The 18,212-nt window shown below is 49.1% G+C and overlaps 5 protein-coding genes across 5 annotated transcripts; all 5 read left to right on the forward strand.

Annotated features, from left to right (window-relative positions):
* Positions 1-2,838: 2,838 nt before the first annotated feature.
* On the forward strand, positions 2,839-5,549 carry DFJ58DRAFT_794277 (uncharacterized protein). The gene is made up of 11 exons (XM_041390440.1): positions 2,839-3,437; positions 3,492-3,828; positions 3,902-3,984; positions 4,035-4,201; positions 4,251-4,432; positions 4,482-4,501; positions 4,564-4,833; positions 4,964-5,236; positions 5,292-5,333; positions 5,362-5,382; positions 5,450-5,549. Exons 1-10 carry the CDS (start codon positions 3,171-3,173, stop codon positions 5,380-5,382), a joined length of 1,662 nt encoding a protein of 553 aa, XP_041242575.1. The 5' UTR covers positions 2,839-3,170; the 3' UTR covers positions 5,450-5,549.
* A 1,214-nt stretch (positions 5,550-6,763) lies between these two features.
* Positions 6,764-7,179, forward strand: DFJ58DRAFT_729362 (uncharacterized protein; the record flags this gene model as incomplete). Its single annotated transcript, XM_041385739.1, has 3 exons — positions 6,764-6,810; positions 6,865-7,046; positions 7,106-7,179. 3 exons carry the CDS (start codon positions 6,764-6,766, stop codon positions 7,177-7,179), a joined length of 303 nt encoding a protein of 100 aa, XP_041242576.1.
* Positions 7,180-7,216: 37 nt separating this feature from the next.
* On the forward strand, positions 7,217-8,001 carry DFJ58DRAFT_729363 (uncharacterized protein; the record flags this gene model as incomplete). The annotated part of the gene is made up of 4 exons (XM_041385740.1): positions 7,217-7,455; positions 7,508-7,556; positions 7,579-7,851; positions 7,909-8,001. 4 exons carry the CDS (start codon positions 7,217-7,219, stop codon positions 7,999-8,001), a joined length of 654 nt encoding a protein of 217 aa, XP_041242577.1.
* Positions 8,002-8,524: 523 nt separating this feature from the next.
* Positions 8,525-10,781, forward strand: DFJ58DRAFT_842533 (uncharacterized protein; the record flags this gene model as incomplete). Its single annotated transcript, XM_041392849.1, has 11 exons — positions 8,525-8,791; positions 8,848-9,184; positions 9,263-9,345; positions 9,394-9,560; positions 9,620-9,813; positions 9,869-9,888; positions 9,945-10,222; positions 10,286-10,304; positions 10,366-10,452; positions 10,586-10,639; positions 10,695-10,781. The coding sequence occupies 11 exons, from the start codon at positions 8,525-8,527 to the stop codon at positions 10,779-10,781; spliced, it is 1,593 nt and encodes a 530-aa protein (XP_041242578.1).
* Positions 10,782-11,743: 962 nt separating this feature from the next.
* DFJ58DRAFT_729365 (uncharacterized protein) lies at positions 11,744-13,994 on the forward strand (the record flags this gene model as incomplete). Its single annotated transcript, XM_041385741.1, has 10 exons — positions 11,744-12,010; positions 12,065-12,401; positions 12,479-12,561; positions 12,610-12,776; positions 12,847-13,028; positions 13,083-13,102; positions 13,159-13,436; positions 13,500-13,518; positions 13,580-13,852; positions 13,908-13,994. The coding sequence occupies 10 exons, from the start codon at positions 11,744-11,746 to the stop codon at positions 13,992-13,994; spliced, it is 1,713 nt and encodes a 570-aa protein (XP_041242579.1).
* Positions 13,995-18,212: the final 4,218 nt, after the last annotated feature.

The following is an 18,212-nucleotide window of genomic DNA, read 5'->3' on the forward strand; positions in this document are numbered from 1 at the left end:
TGCGGCTAGTGATCAGTTACTCAAATGTACGAAATTACTTGCGCAGGGGTTTAGAAGTTGTCGGGGTCGTGAGACATTGATTGAAAGGTTTGGGGCCCTACGTATATGATAACGAATCCTGCGCAGATGACTAACATGGGGGATAATCGATAATCTCTCAGTGACAATAAACTGGATTCAAAAAAAAAGCCGGGGCTACGGGGGCGCTAAGTTACCTGCGCATGCGCTCACTCTGCTTCGCACTGAAAGCCGCGACTCGAGGGCACAGCTCAAGCTTACAGATACGTTAAGCCGGGTCTAGAGCTCCAATGACCGTACTCCACGGCCCGGCCGGGCTGTTCCGCAAGTATCTACAGTTGGTCTTGGGGTGTCACTTGTGACGCTCGTAGAGAGAGAATTTCCGGGAGCTACAAAGAGCGTTCCGTGTGAAGACCAGATACTACAAAGTGAGTGGGCGAAGGCGTGAAGCGCTTCCGGCCCCAATCGGAGATCCGCCCAAAGAGAAAGAAGGTGAGCTGCGAGGGTGGGCGGCCAGCCTCACATGAAAATTCTCAAAGGAAGATTATGTTGATCAGGACCACAAGAGCAGTTGTTTAGCATAATGCGAGCAACAGCGAGGCTCATCATCGAGCGCTGGGCGCGCGTTATGATGTCCAGGGAGTGGTGGGTGGGGAAAAGAAGCTCGATGAGACTCAAGTCTACGAGCCATACGGGAGAGCAGAAGCAATAGACGCTGCTGGCGTCTTCCACTCGCCCAAAGATCATACTCTAACCTTACACACGTGCCTCGCTACGTAATAGAGCGGCAATCTTTGAGTCACCGACCATGAGCGGTAAACCGAGGTTGGCAATGCCACTACACGTAGATCGAACAGCGAGTACTTGAGTGGCTATTGGTTCATCCTGGTAGGGATTGTCCATCGGAGAGTTTTTGGCAGGATGTGATGCTCTGACGTGATCGGATAGTGCATACAAATACTCCACATGGAGGAAATGGGAAGCTGCAAGGCACCCTTCCAGAAAACCATGGTGCCCTGTGGTGCCTTATCGTTTGTCAACTTGTACGGCACGGTACAAGCCCTTCCGATATCACGTTCGGGACAAGTAGCAGTCTGCGGTAACTTGACCGTAAGGATGGCAGGTCTTTTGGTCGTTGACCTTGAAAGATGTCTGCATAGATGGAGCAGATTGTTACACGAATGTCAAAGTCTCCACATTTAAATTTAAAAGTGGTCCCTGGGTCGCTCGATGAGGGTGGTCATGGGTTGGTTTAATTTTTTGGGGGGGATGTAAAGCTCTGGTGTGATCGAAAACTTAGTGCGTATATTCCAAAGAAGGGCAAGCTGCAACCGTGGATATTCTGAAAAGGCTGCGTTCTTCACGATACGGCTTTAGGTCCAAAAGACGACTCGTCATATGAGGGTAAGGTGAGAGCATGGGCGGTATCAGCGATAATCTGCTCAATTGAGAGGGAATGCAAAATGCCCTGCCGCTGCCCAGATGAGAATCATTACTTCGGTTTGGTATATTCTTATTGGAATGGTGTTGACACTCCAGTACTTACCCGCCACCAGTACATTAGACTTGACTGGTGTCCGTGAGCAACTCGTTACGTCCAAGAATTGGTTCGAACACCTAAACATTGATCAACTGAGTTTTTGCATCGTTTGACCTGCAGAAAGAACTGAGAGATCTCCGGGGGCCGATCCTATACCTCTCGAACGGTAGTAAGGGGGATATGTTGTGGCAAATATTATCGGACGTGGGTGAGGATTTAGCGATATCATCAACTTGGTAGTCTTCGGACTTATCGAGCGTGCCAAGATCCGGTTCATGCTATAACCGGCTAAAAGCCATTGGCAGTTCAAGCTAACAGCTTCTCCTCAATGACGCAACCGGGTACGGATGGTCGGGACGTTCTAGTGAGCCCGCATTCCGACACGTCACTCCATGCTCTTTGCCCAGGTGTTATCTTTGGCGTCCGGTAGCAAAAATGTATATATATATCTATTCACGACAAATTAGTGATAAGCGGACACACTAAGAAGTGAAGATCAATGTGACTGACCAACTTGGGCAGGAGGACGGGCCCGGATGAGGAGCAAGCGGCATCAAAACGGCCGACAGGCAGTGCAGGCAGTTCCCGTTGTAATGATATCACCCAGCGTCAATCACGAGATGAACTTGAAGACAGCCTAACAGCCTAACCGGGATACATCAAAGGATTCGAATTTCATGATCATAATCGATATAAAAACGATGCAGAGAAATGACACACCAGTAGAACCTTCGAAGTTTCGATGATGAATTCTGATGCCATCCATCACTCACACAACTGGCGGAGCGCTGGGAGTCTGGGATGCCATTACGCTAAATGGCTGATATCAAGTACTATCTTGCAGTGGAAGCATGACAGAATGCATCTCGGCCGTCAATCCCCAGCGGCCACCGTGGAGGTTTGCCAACGATAAGAGAACCGACAGCCCCGCGGAATATCTACTCTGTAATCATGCGACCCGATGACACAGTACTAGTGATCCTTCAGTGGCGGAAAAGCTGAGTGAATACCAACTGAATGATTTGCAGAGCTTTATCAGGGAATGAGAGGGAGTATCATTGCCATAGAAAGAGACTTGACTCCCCAAAGAATGGGTGCACAAGTGTAAAGGGTGTTTTGAATGGCTCCTACAAGGAGGTAGTACCAGAAACCGGCTAAAAAAAGATAGTGTACCCGGTTCTTACTCACCACCACGCCGTGAACTGACATGTCCATTAATGTGCTGATCGGTGTCTTCAGGCCACCCACAAGAATTCGTATTGCGACGCGTGGATGATTGTTTCTGGATGTCAAAACATCCAAGGAAGAGAGCACGGCAGATCATGGATCATGGATCATGGCACTAAGTACTTCCGTAGGACCGTAACCCGTTAGATCCAACTTGCCGAGGTCAGTCAACACAACAGTGTAAGCAAACCGTAAAAAACTTCTAAACCTTCCCAGCAACCTTCCCAGGCCCCACGACTCCGGCTATGGCAATAGCCATTCCGAACGACTCCAGACTCACTAGTTGAGTCGCTGATAAAAAGCAACAGAAAAGTTTCATAAGGTAGATCGTCTTCGAACACGCACATATTAGCCTCTCCCCAGTCCACCCAAACGACTTGGCAGGATGTACCACAAGTCCATGTTCCCCGACCTCCCTGTCGTGCCAGAGGCTAATGTTCATCATCTGCTCTTTAATCGGCCAGACCAGCAGGCCTGGCCAGATTATACGTTGTACGTGAATGCAACCACTGGTAAACGGTGGTCTTTCCGTCAATTCGTTGAGCGTGTGCGCGATGGGGCTACCGCTCTCGGAGCTGACATCGAGCAAGGTGGCCTCGGTATCTCTCTTGCGAAGGGTGAGATCGTCGGGATCCTAAGCGAAAACTCCCTGGTATGCTTCTATATCAGTCAGTAATGTATTATCAATCTATATACGCAGCTCCAGGACTACATTGCGTTATTGCATTCTCTGTTGGCGATTGCAGTGCCTTTCGCTATGATTTCTGGGTACTCGACTCCTTTCGAATTCAAACATGCTGTGTCACTGTCGCAGGCGACCCGGATCTTTGTCAGCCCCTCATTACTACCCCTCGCTTTGACTTCAGGTCTCCCAGATGACCGGGTTTACCTGCTGGAAGGTCACGTCGAAGGCCACTTGAGTTATGAAGACCTTGTCAACCGTGCTCGACGCAATCGGATACCCCGCTTACCTGTACAGCACGCCACGCGAGACACTTTGGCATATCTGGTTTTTTCCAGCGGAACAAGCGGTCTTCCCAAAGGTATGCGTGCTGCATTGGTTTTTGTATTATAACCATATTGAAAATCCACCCTGATCATTGCTCCCTTCAACAGCGGTTATGATATCTCATGGAAACCTAACGAATTCACTCCTTCAGGTCAAGGTTGTAACAGAAGAAGTGAACAAGTTCCAGAAAGTACTCATTCATTTCCTCTTGTGCGGAAATAGGCTTACATAGCGACTTAGCCACCCGTTTGGAATGGTCCCAACGGCATGCAGGTGCTATTTAACGTTCTCCCGATACACCATACGTATGGCTTGCACATATCATGTTTTCGGGTGTTCTTTTCGCCACTCACCGTTGTCTTGCTCCCGAAATGGGACGTCAATGCCTTCCTCAACGCCATTCCTAAGTGTGCAAATTCCTCAACGCACATCTACATGATAGCTAATTCGTTTCAGGTATCGCGCCACCACTTTATACCTTGTTCCTTCCTTGGTCCATCAGCTCGTACATCGTCCTGAGTTCCAGGCCGCCGACTTTAGCACTGTCCAAGTTGTGCATTGTGGAGCTGCCTACTTGCCTGTGTCGCTTTCGGAAGCACTGCTTTCTCGTTTTGCGGGCCTTGAGCGGATAGGTGAAGGTGGGCTGCAAATTTTCTTTTGACTTTAAACTTTGCTAATCACTCGTAGGCTATGGGATGTCTGAAAGCGTGAGTTCTTTCGCCCGACGAATCGTTTCTGTGGCAATGACGTTCGGCTCTTCACTCGTCAGACAATATCTATTGCTAACAAACCCATTCCCGGCGTGCTCGACGGGCGGGCGAAAAACAAGCCAGGCTCCACAGGCGTCCTACTGCCTGGCATTGAGGTTAAGGTAGTGCGTGAGGACGGGACGCTGGCCGCAGTGAACGAACCTGGAGAGCTGCACGTCCGATCGGGGTGTGTTGCGCTTGGATACCGTAATAATCCGAAAGCAACCGAGGAAACGTTCGTCAATGGATGGCTTCGCACCGGTGATAGGATACGAATTGATGAAGACGGCGTGTTGTTGTGAGTGTCTTGACGCACTGATGAAAGCCCTTCTGATTGCAGTGCAGCTTCGAGGATAGAGCAAAGGTACGAACTACTGAGGAAAGAAACCGCCCTCATTTACCTACCTGACATGATCATAGGACACACTCAAGGTCTCTGGATTGCAAGTCTCTCCTGTAGAGATCGAAAACACACTCTTGGTGCACCCAGATAAACTCATTATTGACGCATCAGTCGCGGGTGTGAGTGGTGGACGCACCCTTGACGAGCGGATACCCCGGGCGTGGGTCGTGTTGTCTCCTGAGGGTCACAAATTGGGAGCTTCTTCAACCATGGCAAAGCTCGACGTGTGGGTGCGTGAGTCGTTGAGTAAATATAAATGGCTCCGCGGAGGCATCGAAGTGGTCGATATGGTGCGTTGCCAGTTTTATTTCAAAGGCGGTCATGTGTTCATGCAGAGATCGTCAGATTCCAAAATCGCCCACGGGAAAGGTATTAAGGAGACAACTAGTAGAGAAATATGAGCAGGGGCAGGAAGGCAATTAAGGCCAAACTTTAGGCAAATAACACTTATTCCATCACTATATTTAACGGAACTTTGACATAGATTGTATACCCCTATAAAGCGTTTGGTGCCTTGTTTTATTACATGATACCTTGGTTCAACGGGTATGCGGATGCACGCGTGAATCACCAGTCACTTGATATTGCCAACATCGAGCTGGCAATGGCTGGCAATGGCTTAAAGCTAATAATAGCATTGAGTGATCATTAATTCATTGGTTGGCGCTCGTACGTAAACTAGTCATGTTCTTACCACAAACGTCATCATTATGATAGGTACTCTGGCTTCATTTCATGTGATTACCAGACCCCCAGGTTTATATTCCTCAGTTGAAGGGTTGAGGTCTCAGGATTCAGACTGAGGTTGTTCATCTTACGGTCAAGCATGTACTACAGATCTCTCTTCCCCAACCTGCCAGAGGTGGCCGAATCAAATGTCCACAACTTGGTCCTCAACCGGCCTGACCAGCGGGAGTGGCCAGATTACACACTATTTGTGAACGTGGCTACTGGGCAGCGGCGATTCGTTCAAGCAGTTTGTCGAGCGTGTCCGCGATGGCGCTACTGCATTGGGTGCTGATGTGTCGCAAGGTGGCCTAGGTCTTCGTCCAGAGAATGGAGAGCTTGTAGGAATTTTGAGCGAGAACTGCCCAGTGTGTTGCATTTTCCTTGCCTGAGCTCGTAAAACGAATAAGCATATTTTGTCAGGAATATTTCGCTCTGGTGCATTCACTGCTAGTTATCACAGTTCCATTTGCGCTGTTCTCATCGTACTCTACACCTTACGAGTTCAAACTCGTCAATTCGCTCGCGCAGGCGACTAGGATTTTTGCCAGTCCCTCATTGCTGCCACTCGCCTTAACCTCAGGTCTCCCCGAAGATCGGATCTATATCCTAGAAGGAGAACGTAATGGTTACACAAGCTACGATCAGCTCGTCTCATCTACTTGCAAGAATAGCATTCCACGGTTGCCAGTCCGTCATGCTACTAAGGATACTCTTGGCCTACCTGATCTTTTCCAGTGGGACAAGTGGTCCGCCCAAAGGCATGTATATCTTTTCTGGCTTTTATTGCAAAAGCATGGGCACGCCATATGCAGCATTTCTGACTTCATCCTAAAGCCGTCATGGCATCCCATGGAAATATCATGCATGCCACCCTAGCAGTGATGGTATACGCTATGGAAATGGCTAAAATACAAGAGGTATGTATTCATCCGAAGCTACTTTCTTGTTATCCCAACCTTCTGTCCAGCCACCTGTATGGGACACCCCTGATGGGCTTCAAGTCTCCTTCTGTGTCCTTCCTGTCTACCATTCGTACAGCCTGTACATGTACAGTTTTTTTCAACTTCCTCAAGCGCTCTACGACAGTCATGCTATCAAAGTGGGACATCGACTTATTTTTTGACAGTATCCCGAAGTAAGTGCAGTTCATATGTTGTGCTACTGATATTTATGCTTGGGTCGCGACTAGATACCGTATCACAACGGTAGGCCTCGTCCCATCACTTGTACACCAGGTGGTTCACCATCCCCGCTTCGAAACTGCCGATTTGAGTTCGATTAAAGGCATGGGCAGTGGCGCTGCATATCTTCCACCCCAGCTCGCCGCCAAGCTTTTTGCCCGCTTCCCAGACATGGAAAGAATTACCGAAGGTACGTTCTCCACTTCCCTTCTTGTTCGTGTGTTATTGTATTACTACCCACTTATACAGGTTATGGTTTGTCCGAATTCGTAGGTGAGCATCCATTACTCATTTCAACCCCCAACCCCACTGCCCGAGGGTAGACAGTGGTGGCCATGAAACCCCTGCCTGGCATACTCGATGGAAGGGCCAGGAAGCAAACCGGGCTCAGCCGGAATTCTGGCTTCGGGTGTCACAGCTCGCATTATCCGTCCCGATGGGTCTCTCGCGGGTCCAAACGAGGCAGGTGAACTCCATGTACGTGGAGGCACCGCGGTGCTGGGATACAAGGGAAATATCAAGGCAACACGAGAGACATTCGTCGATGGGTGGCTACATACGGGCGACCAGATGCGGATTGATGAGGACGGAGTGCTTTTGTGAGACGAACGACACGCTAATCACCCCATGATGCTGATATACCCTTTGTAGCTTTGAGGACCGCACCAAGGCAAGCTTGCACCGTCTATATCACTCATTGGTGCTGTACTAAGTCGTCACAGGACACACTCAAAATTTCGGGGATGCAAGTTTCCCCTGTTGAAATCGAGAACACGCTTCTAGCGCAGCCGGACAAGCTGATCGTTGATGTAAGCGTCGCAGGTGTTTCGGGCGGGCGTATCTCAGACGAACGCGTCCCGCGAGCGTGGATCGTGCTTTCCCCGGCAGGCATGGCGCTTGGTGAGAAAGAGGTCATGGCACGACTTGATGCATGGGTGCAGGCGCGGCTCAGTCGGTATAAGTGGTTGAGGGGGGGAATCACGTGTGTGGAGACGGTGGGCGTGTTTTCGCCTTTATTGTATTTTTCTCGAGTTGACTGAACGCTTTGGTAGATTCCAAAGTCGCCAACCGGAAAAGTGTTGAGGCGGGTGCTTGTAGATGAGTATGCAAAGGATGGGAAGATGAAGGGGAAGGCGAGATTGTGAAGACGTGGCGGAACTTTTGTAGGATTTCAAATTTCAAATCAAACCTCCTAGCTCTTCGAGTACTAGTGCAAGTAACTACTTTCAACTGCGACGTACAGTCCATCGCATCCAGACACATACAAGCGAATCTTATGAGTGTAAACACGTGCACTCCCACTCCGGATCATGATAATATTTACAACTCACTGAGCTTGACTTGATCCCGGTGAATGTGATTTGATTTCTTCGACTCGCCGGTTGGTCGGCTCCAACTTTGATTAACGGAACTGCCTTGCCATGACAGCCCTGGCGTCAATGTTTTCGCGGTCCTGAGTAAATTTGCTGACAAGACTCCGAGAGTACTCAATCCCCAGTTGGCAGATAGCGCTCGTAAACCGGTTAACTTCCAACCACAAACGTACAAGTCCGGCTCCATCATGATGCCATTGTATAAAAAGCCAGGTCAATCACAGGACCTTCAATATTCTCAGCCGCAATTAATATCATTGCTAAGCGCTGAAGCCTCGAGCATCGGTTGCCAAGCATGTATCACAAGTCGTTCTTCCCAGACCTGCCAAAGGTCCCAGAATCTAATGTTCACCACCTGCTCTTCAACCGGCCTGACCAGCGGGAGTGGCCAGATTACACGTTGTTCATCAATATAGCCACTGGCCAGCGACGTTCGTTCAGGGAGTTTGTCGAGCGTGTCCGCGATGGTGCTACTGCACTGGGTGCTGATGTGTCGCAAGGTGGCCTAGGTCTTCGTCCAGAGAATGGAGATTTTGTAGGCATACTGAGCGAGAACTGCCCAGTACGTTGTATTCCATTGTTCAATCGAGACCGTGAATCGACGAGATAATGTTTCAGGACTATGCAGCCCTGCTACATTCCCTACTGGCTATCACCGTCCCGTTTGCGCTGTTCTCATCCTATTCAACACCGTACGAGTTCCAACACGCCAATTCTCTCGCGCAGGCGACTAGGATCTTTGCAAGTCCCTCATTACTTCAACTTGCTTTGACTTCGGGTCTCCCAGCAGATCGAATTTACCTCTTAGAAGGAGAGAATAAAGGTTATACAAGCTACGATCAGCTCATCTCCTCTGTTCGAAAGAATGGTATTCCACGTGTGCCAGTCCGTCATGCTACCAAGGACACTCTGGCCTACTTGACCTATTCTAGTGGAACTAGCGGTCCTCCTAAAGGTATGTGTCTCTTTTTGCCGCTGGTCTCGTTTCCGAATCACAGAAATCATAGACGCACCGTCTAACTATGTTGTACAGCCGTCATGATATCCCACGGAAATATCATTACTACCTCCTTCTCAACAATGGTAAACGGTATGGAAATGGCTAAAACTCAGGATGTATGTCTTCCGATGCTGCTTTCTTGGTCTTCCTGACTCCCCTACTAGCCACCAGTATGGAACACCCCTGATGGGTTACAAGTGACCTTCAATGTCCTTCCGCTCTATCACTCTATCGGTCTTTACACGACCAGCTTCTTCAACTTCTTCAGTCGCTCCACGATTGTCATGCTCCCGAAATGGAACATCGATATATTCTTTGACAGCATCCCCAAGTAAGTGAATGCCAAGAGCATCTAGCGCGTTCTGTGGTACTTCTGGTACTCATCTTGAGCCGCAATGTAGATACCACTATCACGACCATACTCCTCGTCCCTTCCCTTCTACACCAGCTCGTTCACCATCCACGCTTCAAAACTGCTGATATGAAGTCGGTCAAGACAATCGGAAGCGGCGGCGCATACCTCCCGTCCCAGCTCGCCGACCAGGTTTGCGCCCGTTTCCCGGACATGCCAAGAGTTACTGAAGGTGCGTCCTCCACGTATCGTGTGCAACACCCGGTACTACTGTTAATCTTCACAAGGTTATGGTATGTCCGAATTCGTAAGTGATCTCCCCATCTGCTCCTTCCGGCTCGCTGACGTCATTGTCTGAAACAGACGATGACCATCGCCATGAAGCCCATCCCTGGTATGCTCGATGGACGTGCCAAAAACAAGCCTGGCTCTGCCGGAATTCTTGTTTCCGGTGTCGAAGCCCGCGTTGTCCGTCCCGACGGGTCCCTTGCGGACCCAAACGAGCCAGGAGAGCTTCTCGTCCGCGGAGGCTCTGCGGCGCTGGGATATAAGGGAAACGATAAGGCCACTCTGGAAACGTTTGTCGATGGATGGGTGCGCACGGGCGACCAAATACGGATCGATGAGGACGGGGTGCTTTTGTAAGTTGGTTAAACAAATACGATATACCCACTCACCCTAAAGTCGATCTGTCCTGTTTGCAGTTTCGAAGATCGCACCAAGGTAAGCTACACCATCCATAAACGTAACTGGTTTCGCATTGTACTGATCCCCGTCCTTACAGGACACGCTCAAAATCTCAGGGATGCAAGTCTCTCCCGTCGAAATCGAGAACACGATCCTGGCGCACCCCGACAAGCTGATTACTGATGTGAGCGTCGCAGGCGTTCTCGGGTGGGCGTACCTCGGACGAACGCATACCTCGAGCGTGGATCGTGCTATCCCCTGCGGGGGCAGCGTTGGGTGAGAAAGAGGTTGTGACACGACTCAATGCGTGGGTGCAGGAGCGCCTTAGTCGGTATAAGTGGTTGAGGGGAGGCATTGGGATTGTGGAGGCGGTAGGTTCCTTCCTCGTTTTATTTTGGGGGATGAGTTGATTGAGCCCTTGGGTAGATTCCGAAGTTGCCGACTGGGAAGGTATTGAGACGGGTGTTGGTTGAGGGGTATGAAAAGGGGGCGAAAGCAAATGCGAAACTGTGAAGTGTCACATGCAAGTTTCTCGTATGTTTTTCTCGATACCCTTGACCGATGGGTCGTCATCGTGCGACTTGCCGTCTTGTTATGTACTAAAGTTGTGCGATCACTGTCTTTGCTCGGAGAACGAATTTACCACTCACTCTAGAGGATAGTATGGACCAGGTGTCATTGCCCATAGTTCGTAAGGGATAGTATACCAATAGTTGGATATCCGTCCCGTCCGCTCTCAGATCTGTCCCCAATGATACAGTTAACCTTTTATACAGTCCATAGTTTTAGAGTTACAGCTAGTAGTGTGTTTTGAACCCCCAATTCAGACTGTCACTTCGTTCGAAAGCACTCTTCTCACGTGTGCCGTTGTCTTACGCTAAATAGTCAACGTCACATTCGAGTACCACTAGTGCAAGTACTTTCAACTGTGAGGTGCATTATTGAGTTTCCGCAAGTCTCAGACACGTCGTCGAAGTACTAAGACCAAACTAGGTTTTCAGGGAACCCGAGTAAACAAACGCGTAGTGTACATGAAATCGCAGCTGTATGTAGCACCCTGATTTAAGGTTTAAGACGTTTCGGCCATTTCCGATCCGAGCTCGTTAGCGGCACATTCTATCGCATCCAGAAACATACAAGCGAATTTCATGAGTGTAATCATAATCATTTGCAACTCACTGAGCTTTTCTTGATCCCGGTGTCCGTGATTGATTTCTTTCGACTCGCCAGTTGGTCAGCTCTAACGTAACTACCTTGCCATGACACCTGGCGTCAATGTTTTTTCATGGTACGTCCTGAGTAAATTTAGCAGCTGACAAGACTCAATCCGCAGCTGGCAGACAGCGCTCGTAAACCAGTCAACTCCTAACCTACAAACGTACTAGTCCGTATACAGTTACAGGACCTTTAATATTCTCAGCCGCAGTTAATATCGTACTGCTGAGCGCTGAAGGCTCGAGCATCGGTTGCTAAGCATGTACCACAAGTCGCTCTTCCCAGACCTGCCAAAGGTCCCAGAATCTAATGTTCACCGCATGCTCTTCAACCGGCCTGACCAGCAGGAGTGGCCAGATTACACATTGTTCATCAATATAGCCACTGGCCAGCGACGTTCGTTCAGGGAGTTTGTCGAGCGTGTCCGCGATGGTGCTACTGCACTGGGTGCTGATGTGACACAAGGTGGCCTAGGTCTTCGTCCAGAAAATGGAGATCTCGTAGGCATACTGAGCGAGAACTGCCCAGTACGTTGTATCCAATTGTTCATTCGAGACTGATTGACAAGGTAAAATTTTCAGGACTATGTAGCCCTGCTACATTCCCTACTGGCTATCACCGTCCCGTTTGCGCTGTTCCCATCCTATTCAACACCATACGAGTTCCAACACGCCAATTCGCTTGCGCAGGCGACTAGGATCTTTGCAAGTCCCTCGTTACTTCAACTTGCTTTGACTTCGGGTCTCCCAGCAGATCGGATTTACCTCTTAGAAGGAGAGAGTAAAGGTTATACAAGCTACGATCAGCTCATCTCCTCTGCTCGCAAGAATAGCATTCCACGTTTGCCAGTCCGTCATACTACTAAGGATACTCTGGCCTACCTGATCTTTTCCAGTGGGACAAGCGGTCCTCCTAAAGGTATGTGTCTGTTTTTGCCACTGGTCTCGTTTCCGAATCGCAGAAACATAGACGCACCGTCTGACTATGTTGTACAGCCGTCATGATATCCCACGGAAATATCATTTTTGCCACCTTCTCAGCAATGGTAAACGGTATGGAAATGGCTAAAACTCAGGATGTGTGTCTTCCGACGCTGCTTTCTTGGTCTCCCTGACCCCCCTACTAGCCACCAGTATGGAACACCCCTGATGGGTTACAAGTGACCTTCAATGTCCTTCCGCTCTATCACTCTATCGGCCTTTACACGACCAGCTTCTTCAACTTCTTCAGTCGCTCCACGATTGTCATGCTCCCGAAATGGAACATCGATATATTCTTTGACAGCATCCCCAAGTAAGTGATTGCCAAGAGCATTTAGTGTGTCCTGTCGTACTTCTGGTACTCATCTTGAACCGCAATGTAGATACCACATCACGACCATGATCCTCGTCCCTTCCCTTCTACACCAGCTGGTTCATCATCCACGTTTCAAGACTGCTGATATGAAGTCGGTTAAGGCAATCGGAAGCGGCGGCGCATATCTCCCGCCCCAGCTCGCCGATCAGGTTTGCGCCCGTTTCCCAGACATGCCAAGAGTTACTGAAGGTGCGTCCTCAACATATCGTGTGCAACACCAGGTACTACTGTTAATCTTCACAGGTTATGGCATGTCCGAATTCGTAAGTGATCTCCCCGTCTGCTCCTTTCAAATCACTGACGTCATTGTCTGATATAGACAATTGGCATTGCCATGAAGCCCATTCCTGGCATGCTCGATGGACGCGCTAAAAACAAGCCTGGCTCTGCCGGAATTCTTGCTCCCGGTATCGAAGCCCGCGTTGTCCGTCCCGACGGGTCCCTTGCGGGCCCAAACGAGCCAGGAGAGCTTCTCATCCGCGGAGGCTCTGCGGCGATGGGATACAAGGGAAACGACAAGGCCACTCTGGAAACGTTTGTGAATGGATGGGTGCGCACGGGCGACCGAATGCGGATCGATGAGGATGGGGTGCTTTTGTAAGTTAGTTAGACAAGTACAATATGCACACTCATCCTAGAGTCGATCTGTCCTGTTTGCAGTTTCGAAGACCGCACCAAGGTAAGCTGCACTATCCATAAACACAACTGGTTTTGCATTGTACTGATCCCCGTCCTTACAGGATACGCTCAAAATCTCAGGGATGCAAGTCTCTCCCGTCGAAATCGAGAACACGATCCTGGCGCACCCCGACAAGCTGATTACTGATGTGAGCGTCGCGGGTGTTTCGGGTGGGCGTACCTCGGACGAACGCATACCCCGAGCGTGGATCGTGTTATCCCCTGCGGGGGCAGCGTTGGGTGAGAAAGAGGTTGTGACACAACTCAATGCGTGGGTGCAGGAGCGCCTTAGTCGGTATAAGTGGTTGAGGGGAGGCATTGGGATTGTGGAGGCGGTAGGTTCTTTCCTCGTCTTGTTTTGGGGGATGAGTTGATTGAGCCCTTGGGTAGATTCCGAAGTCGCCGACTGGGAAGGTGTTGAGACGGGTGCTGGTTGAGGGGTATGAAAAAGAGGTTAAAGCGAATGCAAAACTGTGAAGTGTCACATGCAAGTTTCTCGTATGTTTTTCTCGATACCCTTGACCGACGGGTCGTCGTTACGACCACTTGCCATCTTGTTATGTACTAAAGTTGTGTGATTGTTGTCTTTACTCGGAGAACGGATTTAAGTTGTTCAACACTTGGTCTAGGACAGTATAAACACTAGCCATAGTTCGTGAGGGATGGTATACAAATGAAGGTTGGATGTCGGTCCCGTCCGCTCTGAGGGTAAACACTTATCTGATGTTCATGCAGTGGACTCTATTGGGCATGAGGCATCATGCATCAAGCTCCATCCTCGCAACAATGGAAACTAATCTCACCTAACTGGACCAAATGAAAAGATACAGCATTCCTTCACGTAAATCGTGTCTAGTGCCACGTCTGTGCCTGCTATGAAATGTGCATTTTAGTGGAGAACCAACGGCAGAGTCTACGTACATAGACACACATAATGGCCCGCATTTGTAGTGGCTTGGCAGGGCTAAATTAGGTGTTGCAGATCACTGACGTGGTTGGGCCCGTCCGGCGCTATATGGTACTGCATGAGGTGCGTTCCGAAAATAACAGTATACCTGGGGAGCACTCTCCCTTGGAGTAGAGATCTCTCAAGCCAGCTGCTGATCTCCTGGTATCCAATTTCGCATTCCTCCATGCATGATAAGACTCTGAATTTCTCTCAGTATCTATATGACCCCTGAGCTATCGTAGGCCGTATGGAACAACGGGTCGGAATTACACATTACCAGTATTTCAAGGTCTTCTGCCAAGAGAATGTCGGGGAAAGAGCGAGTTAAACCTGAAGTCTGCTGGCAATGTGCTGGTAAAGCAGATGTCATCTATCTGAAAGAGTGTTTCAGGTGGACGGGTTAATTATTCAGGACATAAAAGCAAGCCGTACTATTCCTGCCGTCCCCTTCAGATCTGTTTTTGGAATCCCATATCGCATCTTACAAATGATGCGTCTCTCCTTCATCCTCGTCTGTCTAGCTGCTTTCAGGTTGTCAGCGTCTATGCCAGCTGTCAATTATTGTCCCGAACTCTGCACAGCGCAAGAATGCTGCCCTGGCCAGCAATGCCATCTTTTAGTAGTTGACAACCTCAGGCTTGGACCTCAGGTGAGTATGAGTAGTTTTCTTCTAACACCGTGGTTCACCGGCCTGGTAGACAAAGTATGTGTGCGAGCCTGAGTGACCCACTGATCTACAGTGAGTTTCTGCTTTCGCCTTCAAGGTGCAGCGTGGTTGACGACACGGCATGTAAGTAGTTCGTTGCCGAGTGCTCATGACTCGAGCATTGAAACATGATTGAAGACCTTAGAAATAAACTCAAGTTGTATAATACTTGGTCCTTCAGCAGTTATTTTGCGCATCATGTTGCAGACTTACATTGCAATATATACTTTAGTGGTGGATTTTCGTATCATCTAAGAATCCAGAAAGCCGAAGTTTGAGATCTGGCCCGAGGGACTCGGGACTCCGCCGGGAGTTGGAACTTGGAACACACTAGAAATTAGTCTTCAGTGCCGCAGTTCAAGTAAATAATAATAACCGAGTGAGTTTATATTAATCATGTAAAGTCCTTCAAGGCACTGATGTAGAGTCCGGAGCATGTGGTCAGCAGCAAGCAAGTTGTATTTACTTACTAGTAGTAATAGTAAGTAGCGTACAAGTCAAGTCGCGGAAAATACCGCAGCATTTTCCTAGTGCCCAAATTGACCGTGACTTCCTTGGGAAGAATTCTCGCCCGACGGTCCGATATGCGATGGAGATTAGGCATATCTGGAGCAGGGTTGCGATAAGGGACTAGCGTGGCACGAGAATAGCGATAGGCAGCAGGTTATGGGAGATTCGTTCTCTTCATCGTGACAAGGGCATCTTGAAAGATGCGAGGGACATGATTGGTTCTCGGAGTAGAGGCGGGTAAGCAGGGATATTGTTCAGCAGGAATTTCACCTCGCTCGAAGTGGTGTGAAGACTGACTTGGTCAGCTTTCACGGGTTAATAGACCGGTAACTTGAGTTGTAATACCGTCGCGCACCTCGCAGTTATAATACCAGGCAGTGTAGATTCACATACCAATTGCGGATGCTAAGAATATTACAACCCGGCCTCCTGACACACCAGGCAAGCTTCCTTAGAAGCGACCGGACGCCCCAGGTCAAGGTATAAAGCCTTCCTCGAGAGTTCCGCATGAAGCCAGATAGGCGGAGTTTTATAATATTGCCGCAACCATGAAGGGCGCCGGTCAAAGGCATTGGCGCATCTTCAACAGCTAAGGAAGTATACACCTTGCCAGGTAAAGAGCCAACACTGGCGTGGTAGCCTCCGACTCCCACGCAAGTGCCAAATCCTTCGACGAGGCCTACTCTGATAGTAATACTCCGCGGGACACATGCACTCGTACATACCTCATTGATCTTGGAATCTTCCTTATAGCCAGAACTCTTGAGATACAGAATGATTTTAGCCGGATATTATTTATCGAATCACGGTTAAAGACATGCAGAGTAGCACGCTGGGAAGATCTGACTCCCAGATGGAAGGCACAACAAATGTGGGTTGCGCTCAAGCAGGGCCTTGGTGTGGTGCATGGATGGTATATTCAAAGAGTGAAGGGAGGTGGGTGGCGTGGTAGTTTGTTGGGTGTTTTGGTGGTGCGCTACTATTTTTACTTCCGGAGATGCATGCCTTCAACCTTGAAAGATAGTGTGATAGACACGCCTTTTGGTAGATGTGAATTCCGAGTGCAGCACGGATTTAGGCTCCTTTAAGAAAAATAAATAGACGTAGCTTCTTATGAATTGACCCCATAAAGATGTTTCCCTGAGGAGGAACTTGGACAGTTCCTTATGTCTAACTTCTCACTGCCTGGATCTTAACTTGATGGATGCCGTTTGCCAGTCTAATAACTAACCGCGTCATTCCCCGCTTGCTTAACTTCTTGCCCACCCCTTCCCACCCCTTCCATCGCACAAACCTGTCTCAACAACTTTTATCGTTAAGCTCTTCTAAAAAAATTTACTCGCTCCCCTGCCTCGTCAATGTCGCCTTAGTAATGCTTCTGACAGAATATTTTCTGTCCCCAGCAGCCAAGACCGTGGCTAGGACGACTCCCCTGATTCTGCGACTGCGCCCGCATCGCATCGCCACCTTTGTTGCCACTCACTGCAATACGACTCTCAGTAGCGCAAGAAGGTGTCAGTCCCACTCTGGGACAGCGTGGAGACAGTGACCAACATCTCGCAACTCCAAGTGACGGGTCGATCAAGATTATCAGCTTGGACCAGATCTCTTCATATCACCTACAGGGCGGTTTCGCAAAACGTATAATCTCATTAAGGACATGCCCGTGGGTGCCTCGGCACTTGGACGTTCTTTCGGCAACATTCATTGCTACACGCGCCATCAAATTGTCGATGATAGGCTTTGATTCGCGAGATTGTAGGAATCACGTCGAACGCAGACGATGTCACTGGAATGTGTTAGCAACTTAGTGGTCAAACACGTGTAAGGAATAACAAAGGTTATGCCATAGGCTGCAACCTGGAGATGAGGACATGCGGTGGATCAACGGGGTCGTCAAACAGTAAGCCCAAGATGCCCGGGCTGTCATGACGTATCTAGTACTGCCAGCGACAAAAACGAGATCAGTGTGTCAGTCTGGGTCCTGGAGATCGGAAGGATGAGTTGAAATTCAGTGTTCGAGAATATTCAGTTGTGTCAAGTGACACCCACCCAGTAGACTGGCAATATTACAGTCTGAATCTAAGGCGAGGAATATCTCAGCAGAAAGAAAAGTGCAAGCGAGCCGGAATCGCGCGTGAACGTAAGCGGGGTACATTAAGAAGATGATCAAGATGCTGTGACAAGTTCAATTGGTGAAATCTTAAGATACATAGAGCAATCGATGTTGCAACAAGTAACAACCCCCACAAAATTTTTGACAGAGACGAGTACGTTTCTAACCGACAAAAACCTCCTCCACATGGCACAGCTCCACTTTGGAAGTCAGAGAATATTAATATTCCTCGGATTCTCAGCTGGTCATAAAGAACGAGTACTACGATTCACGCACAAACAACTACAAATTGATCATGGCTATTATGCAGTGGCAGATGACAACCCATCTGATAAGTGTGTTGATGAGACTGATGAGATCGATGAGATGTCATGTGAATCTTGTGATGACCCTGATGGGTCATACCTTCGGAAC

Source organism: Suillus subalutaceus, assembly GCF_016647625.1.
Source record: "Suillus subalutaceus strain FC151 chromosome Unknown DFJ58scaffold_72, whole genome shotgun sequence".
NCBI lineage: Eukaryota > Fungi > Basidiomycota > Agaricomycetes > Boletales > Suillaceae > Suillus > Suillus subalutaceus.